At 39.4% G+C, this 22,455-nt stretch overlaps 1 protein-coding gene across 10 annotated transcripts in view; it reads right to left on the reverse strand.

Moving 5' to 3' along the window:
* The window catches only part of ZMYM5 (zinc finger MYM-type containing 5), a 78,682-nt gene that overhangs the window by 43,669 nt on the left and 12,558 nt on the right, over window positions 1-22,455 (reverse strand). For 7 of the 10 annotated variants that reach the window (XM_004778240.3, XM_013048827.2, XM_013048828.2 and 4 more), the window contains exons 5-7: window positions 10,861-11,146; window positions 10,141-10,300; window positions 8,941-9,153 (exon numbers count right to left, since the gene is read on the reverse strand). In XM_004778240.3, coding sequence (XP_004778297.1) covers window positions 8,941-9,153; window positions 10,141-10,300; window positions 10,861-11,146 — 659 coding nt within the window. Of the gene's footprint in view, window positions 1-8,940; window positions 9,154-10,140; window positions 10,301-10,860; window positions 11,147-15,818; window positions 16,405-22,455 lie in introns of those variants that run through there. The other 3 variants (XM_013048829.2, XM_013048830.2, XM_045072384.1) reach the window with 3 other exon arrangements.

Genomic DNA, 22,455 nt, shown 5'->3' on the forward strand with positions numbered 1-22,455 from the left:
AAGGAAATATCATCTACAGATATATTTTGGAAGTTACCAATATTTATCATTGAATTATGGGATTGGATGAAACTGTATTGAAAAGGCATATAAAAAGGCCAAAAGAAAGCCAATTACTATAGTTAGCGTTATCTTTTATATAACCAAACCCAAGCTTAGTCTTGTTTCTCCTTCCTGAGTATCCAGTAATGAACAGATATTCAACTTGTTATAGCCAGAATTCTCAATGGATGGGCCATGTGCCAACTGTCTGACCTTGGGCAAGTTACCTGACCAATGAAGCTTCAATTTCTTTGGCAATAAAATGAAGATGTCAACCGTACCTAACTAGGGAGACTGTTTAGATGGTCAAATGCAAAAATACATGTAAAACTGTATCTGGCACCACAGTAAAATTATGTTAGCTATTATTATTGGCATGAACGCTAACAATGATACCTGTGATCATTTGATAATTACTGAATATGCTCTAATATCAAGAACTGATAATAAGACAAAGGTGGCTCATCTAAATGCTCATGGGTTTTGATTATTCTAGGTTCCAAGATTAAACTGGTTATATCTTTTCCTATTTGTGTCTTCAGGCATCTTTCTGGGGACATTCAACTGAAATTCTCTGAAAATGAAGTTCAAAAATACCCTAGTGCAATATTACATCTCGCAAAACCAAAATTTTTACTGATGACCTGAAAGAAAACTGAGGCTAAATAAAAACAGGTGAGCAGACACCAGTTTAACTAAAACACTGGAAAGAAAGGTACCAAGATGAAGAGCACTGTATTTATTGACAGAATCTCTTTTCACTCTCAGAAGTGTCCCAGTTAGGTGGTTAAGTCACCCCACATATAAGGATACTAATTCTGAAAACTACTAAATTGAATGAGATACAGATCCTGGCTTCAGGGAACCTACCTCTTATTAAGGACAATAAAGCACATGTATCATTAAATATTCATGTCAGATGCAAGAGAGCAAACTAAGGTTTTGGACTGAGGTCAAATCTTACTTGGGGTATAAGATACTTTCTCTGAACTTCAGTATCTTTAACATATTTTAAGCGTTTTATTCAATCAAAATTGAATATACATTTAATATAAATCAACAAGCGGTATCTGATTAAACAGCACTCCGCTTCCACCTTTACCCATTTCTGCTTTCCCAGAAGTTAAATCACTTTTACCACTATTAGTTGATTCACTTGGTGTTTATGTCCAAATCTCAAAGTAATATGTTTTATCACTAATTTACTGGCTTTTCCTCCCAGTTTCAGGCATCACAAATTGGCTTTTCAATGAGGAAAACAGAAATTTAGTTTTCCTCCTTCTCAGTGTATTTACCATGTGTACCATCCAGCCACCTATTTATCCTCTGGTTGTAGGATTTCTTAACTGTCTTGCTATTGACATCTAGAGCCAGAAAATTCTTTATTCTGAGCGCCTGTCCTGTGCATTGCAGGATGTTTAGCAGCATCCCCACCCAGTGGATGCCAACTATGATAATGAAAAATATTTAGATGTTGCCAAATGTCCTTAGGGGAAAAAAAATGACCCCTGGTTAGGTCATTGGGTAAAATCAAGATTCAATCTTTACATTTATAACTGTGTATGCTATTCTTAGATAAACCACTAACTGCAAGATTTCCGTTTTTCCTTACAGTCTTCTTCTATTACTAAGACTTTTTATTGTGAAAAGGCCTGTCACTAACCATTAATGTGGTGGGCGGGGGAGGTACATCATTTATAAAATATCTATATTTTATGGAAATATTCTTGTATTTGCCAACTGCTTATGAGGTATTTTGCATCACTGAGATATACGTAGCAGAATGGAGAGACTTTCTCTTGGGGATGAGTGGCAGACAATATAGTAATTCAAGAAAGTCTGGATATATAATTACTGCCTATTTTGACTATGTGTATTTTGGTTTTACTTCCATTGCTTTTCATTTAGGAGTAAAAAGTGGGTCATCTATGTGCAAGCTTCATGCTCTTCAGGTGATATGCATTACATGTGTGTAAAGCTTATGAACTCATTGCCTTTAACAAAAAGTCATGGTCTAAGCAGATATAAGTAAATCATCCATTATGGGGCGCCTGGGTGGCTCAGTGGGTTGAGCCTCTGCCTTCTGCTCGGGTCGTGATCCCAGAGTCCTGGGATCAAGCCTCACATCGGGCTCTCTGCTCCGCAGGGAGCCTGCTTCCTCCTCTCTCTCTGCCTGCCTCTCTGCCTACTTGTGATCTCTCTCTGTCAAATAAATAAAATCTTAAAAAATAAAAATAAAAATAAAAAAAATACTTGTAGGGGCGCCTGGGTGGCTCAGTGGGTTAAAGCCTCTGCCTTCGGCTCAGGTCATGATCCCAGGGTCCTGGGATCGAGCCCCACATCGGGTTCTCGGCGTGGAGCCTGCTTCCTCCTCTTTCTCTCTCTGCCTGCCTCTCTACTTGTGATCTCTCTGTCAAAAAAAAAAAAAAAAAAAAAAAAAAAAAAAAAAAAAAAAAAACTTGTAAAAAATATTAAGACCTTATAAAAATACTGGTTCACTACCAAATGAGTTCACTGTATTTTTGCCATGCACTCCTTTGTTGTTTTTCTTTTAAAGACTTTATTTATTTAAGAGAGATCACAAGTAGGCAGAGAGGTAGGCAGAGAGAGAGAGTGGGAAGCAAGCCCCCCACTGAGCAGAAAGCCCTGTGTGGGGCTGGATCCCAGGACCCTGGGATCATGACTGAAGCCAAAGGCAGAGGCTTTAACCCACAGAGCCACCAAGGTGGCCTGCCATGTATTCTTCTGAAAAGATAACATCTATGCTAAATCATTTTTGCCTATTTTGTTTTTAAAGATTTTTATTCATTCATGACAGAGAGAGAGCTAGAGGGAAAAGCAGGCTCCCCAAGGAGCAGGGAGCCCATGCAGGACTTGATCCCAGGATCCTGGACAATGACCTAGGCTGAAAGCAGACGTTTAACCATCTGAGCCACCCAGGTGCCCCATTTTTGCCTATTTTACTATTTATTTATTTTTTAAAAGAAAGTCTGCTCATTTTTTTTTTTTAAGATTTTATTCATTTATTTGTTAGAGACAGAGAGAATGCGAGCACAGGCAGACAGAGCAGCAGGCAGAGGCAGAGGCAGAAGCAGGCTCCCTGCCGAGCAAGGAGCCCGATATAGGACTCGCTCCCAGGACACTGGGATCATGACCCAAGCCGAAAGCAGCTGCCCAACCCACTGAGCCACCCAGGCGTCCCCATTTTTGCCTATTTTAAACTGTTCTCTTCTATAAGCCACATCCAAAAGCTTTACCAAAAATGCGGTACGGTACATATAAAGAAAATAATAAAGCTAACATATAGAAGTCTTTCTTTAAAAAAGTTAACTATAGACACCTATTGTTTCTTCTATAATAAGTCTTGCACACTTCAAGGTTACTTTTCCCCTAACCTAACCACTAATATCCTCATCCAGTGAAATAGGGATGACGAATATTCCTGGTTTTGCATTTATAACCCATCTTGAATAAATTTTTTCGTATGGGAAAAAAATGGGGTCAAAGCTCATTTATTTCCAAATAACCAAAAATGCATCCAACCTTGTTAAAAAGATCTTACTTTTCCCATTAAAATTATATGGTACCAATTGATGGAAGATAGCAGAGTAGGAGGGTTTTGAGCTCACCTTGCTCCATGGATGCAACAGAGAACAGCTACACCCAACACAACTAACTGGAAATGACCTAAAGACTGGCAGAACATATCTTCCACGGCTAATCATAGAAGTCCACATTGAAAAGAGATGTACCTGGGAACCAAATACCTGGTGTAACTAACCACAACTAGAAGGGACCTCACAAGTGTGGAGAAGAAAGGCTTAGACCCCACACAGAGCACCCTTGGCACTGGGGATCTGCACTGGGAAGATGAGTTGCTGTAATGTATAGCTTTGAAAACCAGCAGGGGTTATTTCCAGAAGCTTTAAAAATCAGCGGCACTGGGGCACCTGGGTGGCTCAGTGGGTTAAGCCTCTGCCTTTGGCTCAGGTCATGATCCTAGGGTCCTGGGATCGAGTCCCACATCGGGCTCTCTGCTCGGCAAGAAGCCTGCTTCTTCCTCTCTCTCTTTTAGCCTGCCTCTCTGCCTACTTGTGACCTCTGTCTGTCAAATAAATAAATAAATAAAATCTTAAAAAAAAAAAATCAGTGGCGCTTATATGAACCACTATAGGAACAGGCCCCTTTCCTTGCACCCCACCCTTTCCCCCTACAGGAGTAGGGAGAGACTCCTAGAAGAGGCTCCTCCCAGGGGAGGAGGCTGTGTGGTCTTTGTGCTAGGGCTCGTTAGCCCTATCCACCCCTCTGCACCCTCTTGGGATGTCTGGCCACAGAATGAGGTGTGCTCCTATATCCTGACCCTGACCCCCTATATTCCGACCATGTTGTGTCTGGCTCACCTCTGCTTGAAAAAAAGTATTGCTTCTCCCTTAAAAGAAAAACAAAACAAAACAAAAAAACAAAACAAAAAAAACCCGTGTGGCTTAACTCCGAAAGCTTTAAAAAATCAGTGTGCTTAACTCCAGGACAGCTGGAGGGTGATAGGAAATCAAGTCTTCACCCTTAAAGAGGCAGCATACTAAATAATGACCTGAGACATAGAAGAGAAGTAACAGTTTGAAAGGCATCTGAGGTACATATGAAGATTTATTGACTTGTCTGAGAATGTGTGCCAGAGGGGCAGGATCTACAGATTACTCTAAGAAAAGTGCTGGTGGGTACCATTCCCTCCCACCCCTGGCTTAGATATCTGGTCATTTGCAAGAGCCAACACAAATACCCTCCATTTTCCTTGCTAGCACTGTGTGCCCTGCCCATCCAACCAGGCAGCCTCAGCTGGGACTGACACCACTCTGAAGTGATTCCCGCCCTGGGAAAGTGGGGGGAAATAAGCCCACCCACCATGCCTACAATTCTTGTAGCTGGGAATCTTAGGTGGCAGCACAGGGAGCAAGACCTGCCCTTTGATACACTATAGCTGTGACAGAAAGGGAAACTGCAGACTGCTAGGCTGATGGCTGCCCCACCCATCAATGAGAGCACAACAGCTGCCTGCAGCAGCCATGACAGGTTCCTTAAGAGCACCCAGAGCAAACCCTGCCCAGTGCACCCACAGCAAACAAAGAGGGTCACTATAGGTGTGTGGCTGAAGGGAATTGTGGCTCAGTTACAACAGGAGGGTACACAGCCCACACAAGGGACATCCCTGGAGCATTTGGTTCTGGTGACTAGAAATTATGTTATAGGGCACCACAGGACTTCTACATAATGCCACCATTTTCAAGACGTGGATATGTAGCTGACCTTTTTTTTTTTTTAAGATTTTATTTATTTATTTGACAGAGAGAGATCACAAGAAGGCAGAGAGGCAGGCAGAGAGAGAGGAGGAAGCAGGCTCCCTGCTGAGCAGAGAGCCCGATGCGGGACTCGATCCCAGGACCCTGAGATCATGACCGGAGCCGAAGGCAGCGGCTTAACCCACTGAGCCACCCAGGTGCCCTGTAGCTGACCTTCTTAATATGGAGAAACAAACACAGAAAATTAGATAAAATGAGACGGAGATTCGAATGTGGCCCAAATGAAAGAAGAGGACAAAATTGCAATATAAAAGCTAAATGAAATGGAGATAAGCACTATGCCTGACAAAGAAGTCAAAGTAATGCTCATAAAGATACTCACTGGACTTGAGAAAAGAGTAGATGAGCTCAGTCAGAGCTCAGTAAGAACTTCAGGAAAGGGACAGAAAATACAAAAAAGAACCAGTCAGAGCTTAAGAATTCAGTAACTGAAATAGATTAGAAGAAGCAGAAGAACAGAGCAGCAATCTGAAAGAGTACTGGCAATCATTCAAGCTAAATAGCAGAAAGAAAAAAGAAAAAAAAGAAAAGAAAAACACAAGAAAAGGTTAGCAACATCATTAAGCATAACAACATTTGCAGTGTAAGGATGCCAGAAAGAAACTTATTTCAATAAACAATAGCTGAAAACCTCCCTAATCTGGGGAAGTAAAAAGGTTTAGGAAGCACAGAGAGCCCCTAACAAGATGAACCCGAGAAGGTCCATGCCAAGACATAATGAAAATGACAAAAAGTAATAATAAATACAGAATTTTTAAAGAAAAGAAAATAGTCACAGAAAAGGGAAACCTAAGGCTATCAGCTGATTTTTCATCAGAAACTTTGCAGACCAAAAGATAGTGGTATGATATATTCAAAGGGCTGAAAGAAGAAACCTATGACCAAGAATACTTTACCCAACAAGATCATCATTCAGAATAGGAGAGTTTCCCAGACATACAACAGTTAAGAGTTCATCATCACTAAACCAGTCTTAACAAGAAATGTTAAAGGGAATTTTTAAATAAAGATTTTATTTATTTCTTTGAGAGAGAGAGAAAGCACAAGAGTGGAGAGTAGGGGCAGAGGGAGAGGGAAAAGCAGACTCCCCACGGGGCTCCATCCCAGGACCCTGGGATCATGACCTAAGCCGAAAGTAAAAGCTTAAGTGCCTGAGCCACCCAAGCACTCCAGAAATTCTTTCTTTTAAAGATTTATTTACATTATTTATTTCTTTTTAAAGATTTTATTTATTTATTTGGCAGACAGAGATCACAAGTAGGTAGAGAGACAAGAGAGAGGAAGAAGCGGGCTCCCAGCTGAGCAGAGAGCCCGATGCAGAACTCAATCCCAGAACCCTGGGGTCATGACCTAAGCTGAAAGCAGAGGCTTTACCCCACTGAGCCACCCAGGCGCCCCAAGATTTATTTACTTTAGAGAATATATGTCGGGGGACAGTAGGAGGAGAGGGAAAAAGAGAGGGGAAGCAGACTCTTGGTTGAGCATGGAGCCCGATGGAGATCTCAATCCCAAGACCCTGAGAGCACAACCTGAGCCAAAACCAAGAGTCAGACACTTAACTGACTAATCCACCCAGGAGCCCCATAAGAAATGTTAAAGGGAATTCTTTTTTTTTTTTTTTTAAAAGATTTTGTTTATTTATTTGACAGGGATCACAAGTAGACAGACAGGCAGGCAGAGAGAGAGGAGGAAGCAGGCTCCCTGCTGAGCAGAGAGCCCAATGCGGGGCTCTATCCCAGGACCCTGGGATCATGACCCGAGCCAAAGGCAGAAGCCCCAACCCACTAAGCCACCCAGGCGCCCCAAAGGGAATTCTTTAACTGGAAAGAAAAGGTTATAAGTTGCAGAAAATTATGAAAAGAAAAAAATTCACACGTGTAAGCTAATATATAGCAAAGGTAGTAGATTAATCACATATAAAGTCAGTATGGAGTAGTAAAATCTATTGCATCTACAAAAATTAGTCCAGGAATATGCAAAATAAAAGGGTGTAAGTAAAATATGACATCATATACATAAACTGTGGAAAGGAAGTAAAAATGTAGTGCCTTCAGAATGTATTTGAAATAATGCAACCATCAACTCCATCAACTTAACAGGGACTGCTATACTAAGACTGTTATGTAAGATGTTAAATATGAACTGAATGGTAACCACAAATCAAAAACTTGTCATATACAAAAATAAAGAGAAAGGAATTCAAGCGTAACATTAAAGAAATCCATCAAACCATAAGGGATGACAGCAAGAAAGGACATGCAATTGTAAATATCTATGCACCAAACACAAAATACATAAATACACAAAATAAGTGTTAACAGAAATAAAAGAGAAATTGATAGTAATAGAGTTAATAGAGGGGACATTAACACCTCACTTGCATCAATGGATAAATCATCTGGACTACAAATCAACAAGAAAACTATGGCTTTGAATAACACATTAGACTGGATGGGTAAAACAGGCATATACAGAACATTCCATCCCAAATCAGCAGAATACATTCTTTTTAAGAACACAAGAAAACACTCGCTTGGATAGATCACATGTTAGGCCACAAAATAAGTCTCAACAAATTTAAGACTGAAATCATATCAAGCACCTTTCCTGAGAACAAGAGTATGAAACTACAAGTCAATTATAAGAAAAAAAATGGGAAAATACAAAATAGATGGAGGTTAAAAAACATTCTACTAAACAATCAATGAATGGGTCAATGAAGATGTGAAGAGAAAATAAAAATAAATATGGAGATAAATGAAAATGGAGATAAATGAAAATGATAAATGAAGATCCAAAATCTTAGGGAAGAGGAAAAGTTTATAGCAACACAGGCCTACTTTAAAAAAGCAAAACAAATCTCGAACAATCTACCATAAACTTAAGAGCTAGAAAAAAGAACAAAGCAAGTCCAAAGCCAGTAAAATGAAGAAAATAAGAGTAAAAATAAATTCAGAGATTAAATATATAATAGAAAAGACCACTTGAAAAGATAAAATAGAATAATTGATAAAGCATTAGCCACTCATCAAGAAAAAAAGAAAACTCAAAATCAAAAATGGAGAATAATGACACTACAGAAACTCAAAAGATTTTAAGAAAAATTACAAAAAATTATATGCCAACATACAGACAACCTAGAAGAAATGGGTAAATTCCTAGAAAAATATAATCTTCCAAAGCTCAATCAATATTCAAAAAACTCTCAACAAAAGTCCAGGACTGGCTTCATAAGTGAATTCTACCAAACCTTTAGGAAAAGTTAATACAAAAAAAAAAAGAAAAAGAAAAAGAAAAAGAAAAAGAAAAAGAAAGAAAGAAAGAGAGAGAAAGAAGAAAAGTTAATACCTATTCTCTATGAAGAGAAGGAAAACTAGCTTAGAGTAACCAATAGATTTCAAAACTCATTTGAGAGGAGAGCTGAATGACAGATCTACAAAAATGGAACTAAATGAGATTCTAAGATAAATTTGATTGATGTAAGCTAAGAGGAAGAAGATATTGTATACTTGATCATTTAAAATGCACTGAAAAGAATTACCTGTTTATATTCATTGATACAACCTTGGCAGCAAAATCTTGTCTGCTGACCTTCAATCATCAGGACATTGTTTCCAGCACTTTTACTGGGCAAGTACTCTCCACACTGTTCACAGCAATTCATTATCAGACCATTGGCTAACCTGTACTTATTAAAGCACTGGTTACTGCACAGTTTATGTATTACATTATTAACGCTGACTTCATGGCGAATCTAAAAGAAAAGCCAGAATTTATTAAATAAATGAGTCAGATTAAAACAGTAAGCAAAGAGACAAAAATACAACTCCCCCCACCACTCCAAATAAAACCCAAAACAAAAAAAACAACCTCTAGTAATTTCTCAGGGGAAGAAATATTCAGAGAAAAGACTAAAAAAGCATTTTGTCACTCTTCCATTCTTATCTCTGATTTCTTTATAAAACTGATTTTACAAAAGAAAAAGATTCATAGAACAAAAAACCCCTATAAAATCAGTAATAACTTCTCGATAAACACTTAAGAACCGGAAGAAATGAACTAGCTTAGAAGACTCTGATAAGACCTTCTTTATAGAAATGGATTAGGAATTTCTGGTATTAAACTTCGTTGCCCTAGAAAATTTATGAGAGGGGCTAAAGAAATAATATTACCATATTCAGGATGGTATCTGTATATACACAAGCAAGGTGGTTCTTGCTTTGCTCAGTTCTGTGGTAACTAAGATAAAAGTGTGTCCTCAATTTGCAAGGCTCTGGGAAACACCAAATTCAGTCACCAAGGACTGTGTTAAGTGAAGACTGCCTGTATGAATGTTTCTTCTTTTAGCAACTGGAAAGATGGCAATACCACTTAAGAAATGTGAGGGTATCAACACACCTACACTCCACTTGTTCTACATGTACTTGTACCAGCATTGGTTGCATCTTTCACATCCTGAACCTATACTTTATTATTTAGAGTGACTAGTAAAAACAAAATTCACCACAGAACTATTGTTTTGTTTGAGAGCATATTCAATTTCATGGAAACAGCAGTGTACTTTCCATAGCATGCAAATGGGGTATCTGTTCCTAAGAGAGTTAGTTCTAACATATCCTTATCCTTCCCCTTAACATCCAGGGCATTATTAGTAGATGGCAGAGCATATAAAAACACCGAAAAGTTAAAATTAGCCCTGTTAACCTAGATAATAACTGAAATAAAATATAAAAATCCAGACCTCTGTTAGTTTACTACAGATTATACATCTTGATTTATTAATTCTTTTTCTAAGATTCTGGTTGTCTTCATAGGGAGGCAAAGACGTACTACAAAATTCTTGGGAGGAGTCTCTTGACTCAACTTGAGGAACAGTAGTAGCCTTTTTTGTAGGTACATCTCTGAAACCAAAGATACAGACATAGCCTAAGAATACTGCACTTTAATAAAAGTCAAATATATGAACAATAAGCAACATTTTTTGTTTTTTCATGATTTAATCCTAGGAATCAACTATAATTTTTGGATCTAACAAAACATACTTTTTTGGTTTCATTGTCAAGCATTCCTAATTAATATGGCAAAAGATGATTTGGAGGTAAAAACATTTTGTAACAAAGAACCTTATCACAGGTTATTATGACTTTTTGAAGCATTCAAAAAGGGTGGCAACAACTTGGTAGAACTAAGGTAAAAGATGGGGAAGGGATGAAGCAAAGACAGTGGCAGGGAGAGGGTCAAGTTATTTCTATATCTACATTCCATTTCCTGCCAAGAATAAGGACAGTACAAATGAACCCACAGCTCTGATACACCTTAGGATAACTCAAGCTCAAAAAACCCGAAGATACCTTTGCAACAACTGTATCCATGAATCTGTGCAGCTCTCCAATTACATTCAACATACATCTATACTGCCAGAATTCAACTATATGAAGCCATGTTGAAAAGTAAAGCTTACTTTTTACTTATAACATTGCGTTTCTTTGGAGTGCGCTTATGAGAGAAGGAAGAAAGGCAGGTGGTAGAACAAAAGAGGTGAACTGATCCTTTTCGTTGATAAGCTGTCTGTCCCTTCTGTAAAGGTTTTCTGCAGTATGCACAAGTGATTTTAGCTGGTTTTGTAAGTTGCTGTTGGACTGAAGACTGGAAAATCTGTTTAGGAAGGGAGGCCACTGGTGCTAAAGAATCCACACCTGGCGGTTTCTGATTACAGGGAAATGATGCTGACTGGGAAATCCAAGAATCTTGAAAACAAAACACACAAGAAAAAGTCATGAAACAAGTCAAAATTCGCATCAGAAAAATATGTTCAATTTTCATTTTGCGTAAGTTTAACAGAATAATGACGAAGCCCTATAAACAAGTGGTTAAAGCCAGGCAGCACTGTTGTACAATCCCATGGGAATGCTTCACTTTGGGTTTTTTTTTTTTTTTGGTGAGGAAGAATCTTAAGCAGGCTCCAAGCCCAGCAAGGAGCCTGATGGAGGTGGGGATGGATGTGGGACACTCAATCTTATGATCCTGACATCATGACCTGAGCCAAAATCAAGAGTTGGTTGCTTAACCGTCTGAGCCACAGAGGTACCCCTCCACTTTGTATTCACAGTGAATGATACTCTATTGTGAAAATTTAGTATGTGTTGACTCTTGAATCCGGTAATGCGGTAATCATCACTTAAGTCAGAGACCCCAAGTTCAAAATGAATCTCTCTCTCTCTCTTTTTCTTATAGTATTTTATTTATTTAACAGAGAGAGACACAGCAGGAGAGGGAACACAGGCAGGGGGAGTGGGAGAGGGAAAAGCAGGCTTCCTGATGAGCAGGGAGCCTGATGCAGGGCTCAATTCCAGGACCACAGGATCATTACCTAAGCTGAAGGCACAAGTTTAACCAACTAAGCCATCCAGGCACTCCCCACTCCAAACACTTTTTAAAGCAACTATTTCTACAATCCCTTCTCAGCCTTCTAAATATTATTCCATAATCATTAATACAGGTGATAGGTTAATCTGGGAAGACTCAGTTTTCCTAACTTCATGACAGGGACTCCATCATATATTATTGTTAGCTTCAAAATAGTACAGTATTATGTAAAGGTAACAGTGTTTCTCAAACTTTAACATTCATGAGATCACTCGGGAATCTTTTTTAAACAGATTCTAGGGTTGCCTGACTGTCTCAGTTGGTAGAGCATGTGACTTTTGATCTCGGGTTTGTGAATGGATGGATGGATGGATGGATGATGGATGTAGAGATTACTCAGAAATAAAATCATATATAATATGCATTTATACACACATGTATATACATGTACATTCATACACACACATCTATATAAATATAAATCCATTCAAAATCAACAGGTCTAGGAAGGGGTGTAAAGTTCTCCATTTCTAACTCCTGCATGATGGTGAAGCTTTGAGGCCCCAGAGTAATGAATTATTCTATCACTATCTTCAAAAACAGTTTTTTTAGGAGGGCCTCGGTGGTTCAGTTGGTGGAGCATCCAACTCTTGATTTCAGCTCAGGTCGTGATCTCATGGTAGAATCTAGCCCCAGGTCAGGCTCTGAGCTCTGCCGGGACTTTGCTTGGAAGTTCTCAGCCTCTTCCTCTTCTCCAGCCCCCACCCACCCTCCATCAGGCACTCTCTCTCTAAAATAAAAAATAAATCTTAAAAGAAAAGGGAGGGGGGAAGCTTTTGTCATTAGTGAGAGATCTATTGCCCCCAAAGGCCTCTCACAGTATTAATATGGAGAACTATATTTTCATTCCTAAATTCCTACCTACTGCTTCTCATTTTCTTTGTACTATTTCAAGATACCTTTATCATTTTAAAAAAATTTATTTATTTTTACAAGAGAGAGATAAGAGAGAATGCGTGCGTGCACCAGTGGTGGAGGGGGTAGCCGGGGGACAGAGGGAGAAACAGACTCCCCGCTGAGCAGGGAGCCTGATGCAGGACTTGATCTCAGGATCCTGGGATCATGACCTGAGCCAAAGGCAGATGCCTTTTTTAAAAAAAAAGATTTTACTTAAATTTATTTGACAGACAAAGATCACAAGTAGGCCGAGAGGCAGGCAGATAGAAAGGAGGAAGCAGGACCCCCACTGAGCAGAGAGCCTGATTCGGGGCTCCATCCCACAACCCTGGGATCACGACCTGAGCCGAAGGCAGAGGCTTTAATCCACTGAGCCACCCAGGCACCCCCCAAAGGCAGATGCTTCACCGACTGAGCCTCCCAGGCACCCAAGATACCGCCATCTAACAAGCAAAAATGAAACAGATAACAAATACAATTCTTTCATTCTACAGAATGACAACCTGGCAAATATGGAATGTAGTATAATAAAAGTTTTTTGGGGGGCACTGGGTGGCTCAGTGGGTTAAAGCCTCTGCCTTCGGCTCAGGTCATGATCCCAGGGTCCTGGGATGGAGCCCCGCATTGGGTTGTCTGCTCAGCGGGGAGCCTGCTTCCCCCTCTCTCTCTGTCTGCCTCTCTGCCTACTTGTGATCTCTGTTCATCAAATAAATAAAAAAATTTTTTTAAAATTTTTAAAAAAGAAAGTTTTTTTAATCGCCTAGGGCTAAGTTTCATTACTGATAAATTTTCCTACTTCTGAACCGCTCTAAAGAAAATAAAATTACAGATTCATCTATAGAACAAACATAGGTTGTACTCTGGGACCACTTTTTTATGTGTCATCCAGATGCCACAATAGATTGAATAAAAACAAGGATTAAAAAATAGCAACAATTACAAGATTTGTCATTAGCATTAAAATGGGAGAAATAGAGGTGCCTGGGTGACTCAGATGGTTAACTAGATGCCCTGGCTCAGGTCATGATCCTTCTCAGTAGGGAGTCTGCTTCTCCCTCTGCCCCTCCCCCTACTCTTGCTCTCTTTCTGTACCATTCTCTCTCAAATAAATAAAATCTTTTTTAAAACTTAATTTTATTTACTTATTTGACAGAGAGAGAGAGATGACAAGCAGGCAGAGAGGCAGGCAGAGAGAGAGGAGGAAGCAGGCTCCCCGCTGAGCAGAGAGCCCGATGCAGGACTCGATCCCAGGACCCTGAGATCATGACCCGAGCCGAAGGCAGCTGCTTAACCCACTGAGCCACCCAGGCGCCCCTCAAATAAATAAAATCTAAAAGAAAAAAAAAACAACTTCTCTGCCCCTTCCCCCATGTGCACATCCTTTCTCTCTAAAAATAAATAAATAGGTGCCCCTGGGTGGCTCATCAGTTAAGCGGCTGCCTTCAGTTCAGGTCATGATCCCAGGGTCCCGGGATCAAGCCCCACAGAGGGTTCCCCACTCAACAGAAAGCCTGCTTCTCCCTCTCCTTATGCCTGTCACTCCCCCTGTTTGTGTTCTCTCTCTCTCTCTCTCTGTCAAATAAATAAATAAATAATCTTAAAAAAATATAAAAACAAACAAATAAATCTTTTAAAAATATGGGAGAAATAAAAACTCTGAGCAAAAAATACTGGGCTTTTGAATTTTGTGGACATATCCATAAAGATAGCATATTTATACATATATAGAATTATGGAATGTGAGACAGCTGCTTAGGACAATAATTAGATTCTGAAAAAAAATGTTTAGACTTTATTTATTTGATAGAAGACACAGAGAGAGAGGGAACACAAGCAGGAGGAGTGGGAGAGGGAGAATCAGGCTTCCCGCTGAGCAAGGAGCCTGATGTGGGGCTTGATCGCAGGACTCTGGGATCATGACCTTAGTCGAAGGCAGATGCTTAGCAACTGAGCCACCCAGACGCCCCCTGAAATTTTTTTTAAATATTTTCTTTTTAAATATCTACATCTAACGTGGGGTTTGAATTCACAACCCTGAGATTAAGAGTCAAATGCTCTTCAAACTAAGCCAGGTGCCCCAAGATTCTGAAATTTCTTTTTCACAGTAGCTCTGGTGGCTATATAAATAAAACAAATGTTTCCTTTGTTAATAGCACAACTGTTTTATTTCTCTAAATTTCAAATTTTCTTATTTCATCAATTTTAAAATTTCATTTTATTTTTGGTATTTTTACCTCCAGCTTAAACTTAACCTTTTAATCAAATTCTTCCATGTCCTTTCCTAAGAATGTTTTAAGAGGAGAAGGGCCCTAGTAGGTTACTTAGTCCAAATCCTGGTTATTATATACAAGGAAAACTGAGTCCTAGAAGTTACATGATTTATCCAAAGCTTAATAAATACTAGATACCCTACTGACTTTTAGAGGTTATTCATTTGTTCTCGCATCTAAACTCTTCTGCTTAAAAATATTTCAGCATTTCTACTATAGTGTTGGTCTGCTAATCTGAAAAGTTCTTTTGGTGTCTCACATAAAGAGACACCAATCCCACTTTTGGCGGTTTTATTTTTTTTTTTTTTTGGACTGTTAAAGAATAATGTACACATAAAGGTTTATAAATCTTTATGTGTGGAGCTCAATTAAATTTTTTAAAGTCTTTTTTTTTTTTTTTTGAGAGAGAGAGAGAAAGGGGGAAAGGAAAAGAGAGAATGTGAAGCAGGCTCCACACCCAATGCAGAGCCTGACACAGGGCTCAATCTTGACTGAGATCCTAACCTGAACCCATATGAAGAGTTGGATGCTCAACAAATGAGCCACCCAGGCACATGGCTCAATTAAACTTTTTACAGTGAATATATCTACCTGACCACCATCCACATCAACAAACAGAAAAAGTCCAATATCCCAGAAGCCTTGTCTTTTCTCAATAATTTCCTTCTTTTCGGGGCGCCTGGGTGGCTCAGTGGGTTAAGGTCTCTGCCTTTGGCTCAGGTCATGATCCCAGTGTCATGGGATTGAGTCCCGCATCGGGCTCTCTGCTCCGCCGGGAGCCTGCTTCCTCCTCCTCTCTCTCTCTGTCTGCCTCTCTGCCTACTTGTGATCCCTGTCAAGTAAATAAATTTTTAAAAATCTTAAAAAAAAAATTTCCTTCTTTTCTTGTAAGCCATCCCTATTCGAACTTCAAAGATTAGTTTTCTCTTATTTTGAAATTCACATACACTGAAAATCATACAGTATGTACAATTTTGTGGCTGATTCCCTTAACTCAACATCTTGTCTGTAAGGTTCAGTCAAATTACGTGCAGTAATATTCCACTGTGTGGCTAGAACTATTTATCAGTCCTACTGTTGATGGACATTTGATTGCTACAAATTTTGACTATGATTTCTGTACACGTCTTTTAATGGTTTCCTAAGGTATTTATCCTGCATGTGGTTTGTAAATGTTCTTGAATTTGTAGGCTAATGTGTTTTTTTTTTGCCATTTTAGAAAATTCTCAATTGTACCTCTTCTGTCTCATTTCTCTCCTCCTCCTCCTGGAACATTAATTAAACACATGGGGCTTTTTGTCATATCACAGACATCTTACATTCTTTTCTGGTTTTCCACCTTTCTATGATTCAGTCTGGACTTTTTCTTATTTCTTCCAATTCTCTTATACTCTTCTTCAGCTATGCCCAACCTGCAGTTAAAATGCAGTTCCTTAAAATCTTTATCTAATAATCCTATTATTAGATCCCTTGTAGGTTCACCTCTACTGTCTTTTCATTTTCCGTGATATGGCCTTGTCTCCTAATGTTCCTGATTACTTTTTATTGTGCTTACAGGAAAAGCTGAGGCTCTATATTATGTCAGCAACCCAAGCCAGAGGTTGGAAGCAGTTTTTTTTTGGGGGGGGGGCTGTTTGTTTTTTCTACCAGTATCCCTCTTTGTGAACCCCCGTGAATCTGTTGAAAGCTCTTACAGCCTTTCTCTGTGTTTTTTCTAGAACTATGCACCCATAAGAGAAAAGCGGCTTCAAATGACAGATTACTTCTCTGGACTCCTTCTCTTAGATCTCAGAGCGTTAATTTTCCCACTGTATTTATGCCCTGTGATGCTTTTGATGCATATTTTACATATTTTGCCCCTCTTCCCCAATAACTTTCTGCAAGAGAAACTGAAATTACCTAGTCTTTAATTATCAGAAATAGAATGCCCTAGTATCAGAATAATAGCCAGAAATGACTATAATGCAATAAAAAATAAAACAGATGCAAGAGCGATTTCTACATAAAGGTATTTCCTGTGATGAGTTTTTTACTGTTTATATAAAGATTTGTGATGAGTAGAAAACTTTTGCTGAAAAAGTCAACGCTAGAAGTTAATGAAAGGATTAAATGACTCAAAGGTCCATTCTAATGGATATCATCCTATTTTCATAAGATGAAATGCAAAGGTTTATGTGTATTTTATGCAGAGCCATAATTCTGTATGATGAAATTTGAATATGTAGGCCCTAGATTTATTTGTAATTCAACTCCAGAAATCTTCATTTTCTTATTTTTTTTTCCCCGTTTTGGAAATCCTTCTACTTATAGAAGTAGAAAGCACACAGAAACTAAAGTAAGGGGGAAAAGGGACTTTCCACTGCCTGACATAGACAAGAGGCCACAGCAAAACAGATCCACCATCTCCAACTGCTCTCGGCAAGATCCATCAAAGCACTGCCACAAGCCTGACAGTTTGTGAGCATCCCAGAGGAGGGCCAGCACAACTGGAGAGAGAGTCCTGCCCCGGGAGAGTGGAGGACAACCACATGCCAATCTGCCTGCAGGCACCACCCACCACCAAAAGCTTCTTAGGGGACAATACAGGGAAAGTGTCTGTAGTCCGGGCTACTTCATCTCTGGTGGAAAATTGGTCTGACTCAACTCAAACCCAAGGCAGGCGGCCCCCGACTGGCCCACTAACACCATGGGGACCAGACGGTGCCCACAACAGGCAGAGAGCCATCGCAGGCAGGACTAAAGGCAACACAGCTCCACCACACCAGTAGAACACCCCTGGAGCAACATACGTAGGAGAAACCCCTGAAGTACCAGGCTCTGGGGAACAGCGGACATTGAACTGCAGGACCTCTTTGTCATAAAGCTACTACTTTCAAGTGTGGGAGACATGGCTTACTTTCCTAACACAGAGAAATAGACACAGCAACAGACAGAATGAGGATACAGAGGAATATGTCCCAGATGAAAGAACAGAAACCAATCAGAGCAAGAGACCTAAGCAAAATGGAGATAAGAAACATGTCTGAGGGGCACCTTAGTGGCTCAGTGGGTTAATCCTCTACCTTTGGCTCAGGTCATGATCCCAGGGTCCTGGGATCGAGCCCCACATTGGGCTCTCTGCTCAGCAGGAAGCCTGGTCCCCCCCGCTTCTCTGGCTGCCTCTCTGCCTACTTGTGATCTCTCTCTGTCAAATAAGTAAATAAAAATTAAAAAAAAAAAAAAAAAAAGAAACAAACATGTCTGATACTGAATTTAAAATAACATTCATAAAGAGCATCTGGAATTGAGAAAGGAGTGCAGAACCTTCATGAGACCCTCCACCAAGAGACAGCAGCCTCAAAGAACGAATTAGAGCTACTGGACAGAAATAAAAATAGACCACCTGGAATAAATAGCAAACAAGAGGAAGTAGAAGAATGGATCAGCTACCTGTCTATCAGGACAGAGTTATGGAAAATAATCAAGCTAATGAGAGGGGGGGAAAAATACACAAAATAAGAATAGACCCAGGGAACTCAGCGACAATGTCAAGCTAACAGTCTCATGACAGGGATCCCAGAAGGAGAAGAGCGAGGAAAGGGGGCAGATTTGTCTGAAGAAAGAATAGCTAAGAACTTCCTGAATCTGGGGAAGGAAGGAGAAATCCAGATCCAGGAGGTAGAGAGAGCCCCCAACAAAACCAACCCTAAGAGGTTTGCACCAAGACACAAAGTAATTAAGATGGCCAAAAGTAGTGATAACGACAGAATTTTAAAAGCAGCAAGAGAAAGGAAAGCAGTGACATACAAGAGAAACCCCAAACAGCTATCAGCGGCTTTTTCAGCAGAAACTATGCAGGTCAGAAGAAAGTGGCATGATAAATTCCAAAGGCTAAAAGGAAAAAATCTAGAGCCAAAAATACTCTATCCAGCAAGGTTTTCATTTAGAATAGAAGAAGAGGTAGAGTGTCCCAGAAAAACAAAAGTTAAAAGCAAAATCAGCCATGTCCCTGTCACCCAGGATGCCATCGGCCTGTGGGTCCTAAATCCACAGTCCAGCTGCGGACCTCCTGCCCGAGTGGGCGTGCCACAGCCTGCCACCAGCCAAGTCAATACCCCTTCACCACAGATTGATGAGGACTCAAACTGACAATTTTCCCCTCAAATTTCAGCCCCTGTGCTCAAGTTTGTGTGCAAAAGTGGGCATAATTATAATAGCAGAATGAAGCATTCCACACAGTGACACTAATTCTGTGGCATATATCATGGATAAAAGATTGTACTAGGCAGAGAACACCTCCAACAAGCAATCAAAGAACACATACAGCATGAGGCTAATTACTAAAAGAAACAAACCCAGGAAAAATAAAACAGGATGAAATCAGAGAGGGAGACAAACCATAAGAGACTCTTAATCATAGGAAACAAACTAGGCTGCTGGAAGGGAGGTAGGTGTGGTACCTGGGGGATAGGTATTAAGTGGGGGCACTTGATGGAATGAGCACTGGGTGTTCTATGCAACTGACAAATCACTGAACTCTACCTCTGAAACTAATAATACACTGTATGTTACTTAATTGAATTTAAATAATAAAGAACCCCCTTCCACACACACACAAAAGAAACTAAAGTAAGACACTGACTCAAAGTAACAAAATAATAATAATAATAAAGTTGGTGCCATCTGCTTCTATAAGTCTGGGAGAATTTAGTTTTACTAATGCTAACAGCAAGCAAAAACAAAACTAGGGCTAATATTAAAATTAGACGTTTACTACTCTACATCGAAGTTAGAGAAAATCAGCAACAATGACAGAGACTGTCCTTTTGACAGCTGACTTAACATTTAAGAAAGCTTCAAAAAGAACTTTAGCATCACTTTACACCCGACAACTTGGTAAACATTCTTTTTAGAATTCCATACTAAGTGTTATTATTTAAAGGATATACTTCTGTAACTTTTGCCCCCCCAAAATAGAATTTTAGAGAACTCAGGAATATTGCAAATTCATGCATACTTCATAAATAAAAGAAATTTGTTGCCATGAATCAAACAAAATAGTTTAAATGTATGTAGTCTAAGAACATCTCCATTTAAATGTTCTTTTTTTTTTTTTTTAAGATTTTATTTATTTATCAGAGAGAGAGAGAGAGAGCAAGCACAGGCAGACAGAATGGCAGGCAGAGGCAGAGGGAGAAGCAGGCTCCCTGCTGAGCAAGGAGCCCGATGCGTGACTCGATCCCAGGACGCTGGGATCACGACCTGAGCTGAAGGCAGCTGCTTAACCAACTGAGCCACCCAGGCGTCCCAAGAACATCTCCATTTAGATGAATGTCAAGTGAGCTATTCTGTGCTTCTTTTCTGTTACATTTTAAAATCACTCATACTTCACATTATAAGAAAAAATAGAAATGTAAAATACACTTCTGAATTAGTGAGATAAAGAGTTGACAAGGCAAGAATAATTGAAACTATTTCTAAATAACATTTTCAAGTTTCATTTATGCCCACAATTTGAGTGAAATGATAGTATAGCATCTAACTACAGTATGCTTTTCCATAGCATCAATCTATGCTATACTTTTATTTATTTTAAAAGTAGGCTCCATGGAGCCCAATGCAGGGCTTGAACTCACGAGTCAGATGCCCAAGTGACTGAGCCACCCAGGTGTCCCCCATGCTATGCTTTACACTGAAAATCATCTTTGGGGTGTCTGAGTGGCTCAGTCTATTAAGCATCTGCCTTCAGCTCAGATTCACAATCCCAGGGTTCTGGGATCAAGCCCCATGTTGGGCTCTCTGCTCAGCAGGAGCCCCCTTGTTCCTCTCCCTCCCATTCCCCCTGTGTACACTCTGTCAAATAAACAAAATCTTTAAAAAAGAAAAGCATCTTACTTATACACATTTTCCAATAAATACCCAACTTCATCAAACTTATTCTAGAAGGTGAAAAATGGTGAAAGCAAACATTAAGAAACGGGGGCAAAATTTCTGGTTTTAAGTCCAGAGCTTATGCTTATGCAAGTAAACATCTACAATTTAAGAATGAATTATGGAACAAAATATAGGTAGAAGAGCAAGAGAAATAAACAGATCCAAAAGGACAATTTTGTTTTTCTTCTTCTTCTTTTTTTAAAAGATTTTATTTATTTGCCAGAGAGAAAGCGAGAGAGCGGCAAGCAAAGGGAGAAGCAGGCTCCCCACTGAGCAAGGAGCCCGATGGGGGACTTGATCCCAGGACCCTGAGACCATGACCAGAGCCAAAGGCTGACACTCAAAAATGAATGAGTGACCCAGGCATCTCTGAAGGACAGTTTTCAACGGACACTATTTAAAGTCTTCAATTGCTTTTAAGTTTAACACACCCTTTGTTAGAGATCGCAAGTTTTTATGACATGATTGCTCAGATTTAATTCTTATTCAATAAATGAAAGATGTACATAGCTATAAATAGATGACAAAACATGAACAAAAAGTTTGCAAATAAATTTTTAAAACTTCAGTGATGTGTAAATTAAATTAAGATGGCACCACCTTCCAAGGACAAGTTTAGCAAACATTAAATAATACTCCTATCCTCAAACTTATGATACGGAAAAATTAATGCTTTAAGGAAAGTAATACCATTTTTTGGTAGGGGTAATTTTGCATTGACCATCAAAAGTTTTAAAAATATGTTGACATGGGGTGTTTGGGAGGCTCAGTCAGTTGGGGATCTCACTCTTAGTTTTGGCTCAGGTCATGATCTTAGGGTCATGAGATCAAGCCCCAAGTCCAGGTCTGCTTGGGATTCTCTCCTCTCCCTTTCCCTCTTCCTCCTCACATGTGCATGCACACACATGCTCTAAAATAAATACATAAAATACATAAAATCTTTAAAAAAAATATGTTGACACTGTCTTTTTTTTTTAACATGTTGACACTTTGACCTACAATTCCACCTATAGAAACTTTTTTCAGTAAGAGAAGTGTGCCAGTTTGCAGAAATATTCATGAAAAACCTCTTTACAATCGCAAAGACTAGAAACAACTTCAAATAACTACTAAATGATTATATAAATATAAAAAAGATAATTCTATTTGATGAGAGCTAATATGATGAAATGTCAAATACTCCTCCTTCCCTCACTCCAGGTCAAAAACAAGGCAAGGCTTTTTATACTCTGTATTAGAAAAAGAAAGAAACAGGGATCTGTGAGGCCAAACGATTTCCAAGATAATACTACCATTCTTTGCATTTTTTACTGTGTTGGCATTTACAATAATGGTGCAAAAGCGGTGACAGGTAAAACTGCTGGGAGTTGAACCAAACTGTATTTCTTCACTATCACACACCTACAATAAAGAAAAAGTGTCCCCTGCACTTATGGTAGCAACACCAACTGGTGAATACAATTCTGATACTAACTTGGAATTAGCAATGGACCCCACAGGTTTAAAGGCATAATCCCCCAAGACTGCCAGTCACTTGAGATGCCACCCAT

Source organism: Mustela putorius, unplaced genomic scaffold (genome assembly GCF_011764305.1).
Source record: "Mustela putorius furo isolate JIRA1106 unplaced genomic scaffold, ASM1176430v1.1 tig00004035_pilon_pilon_pilon, whole genome shotgun sequence".
Classification (NCBI taxonomy): Eukaryota; Metazoa; Chordata; class Mammalia; order Carnivora; family Mustelidae; genus Mustela; species Mustela putorius.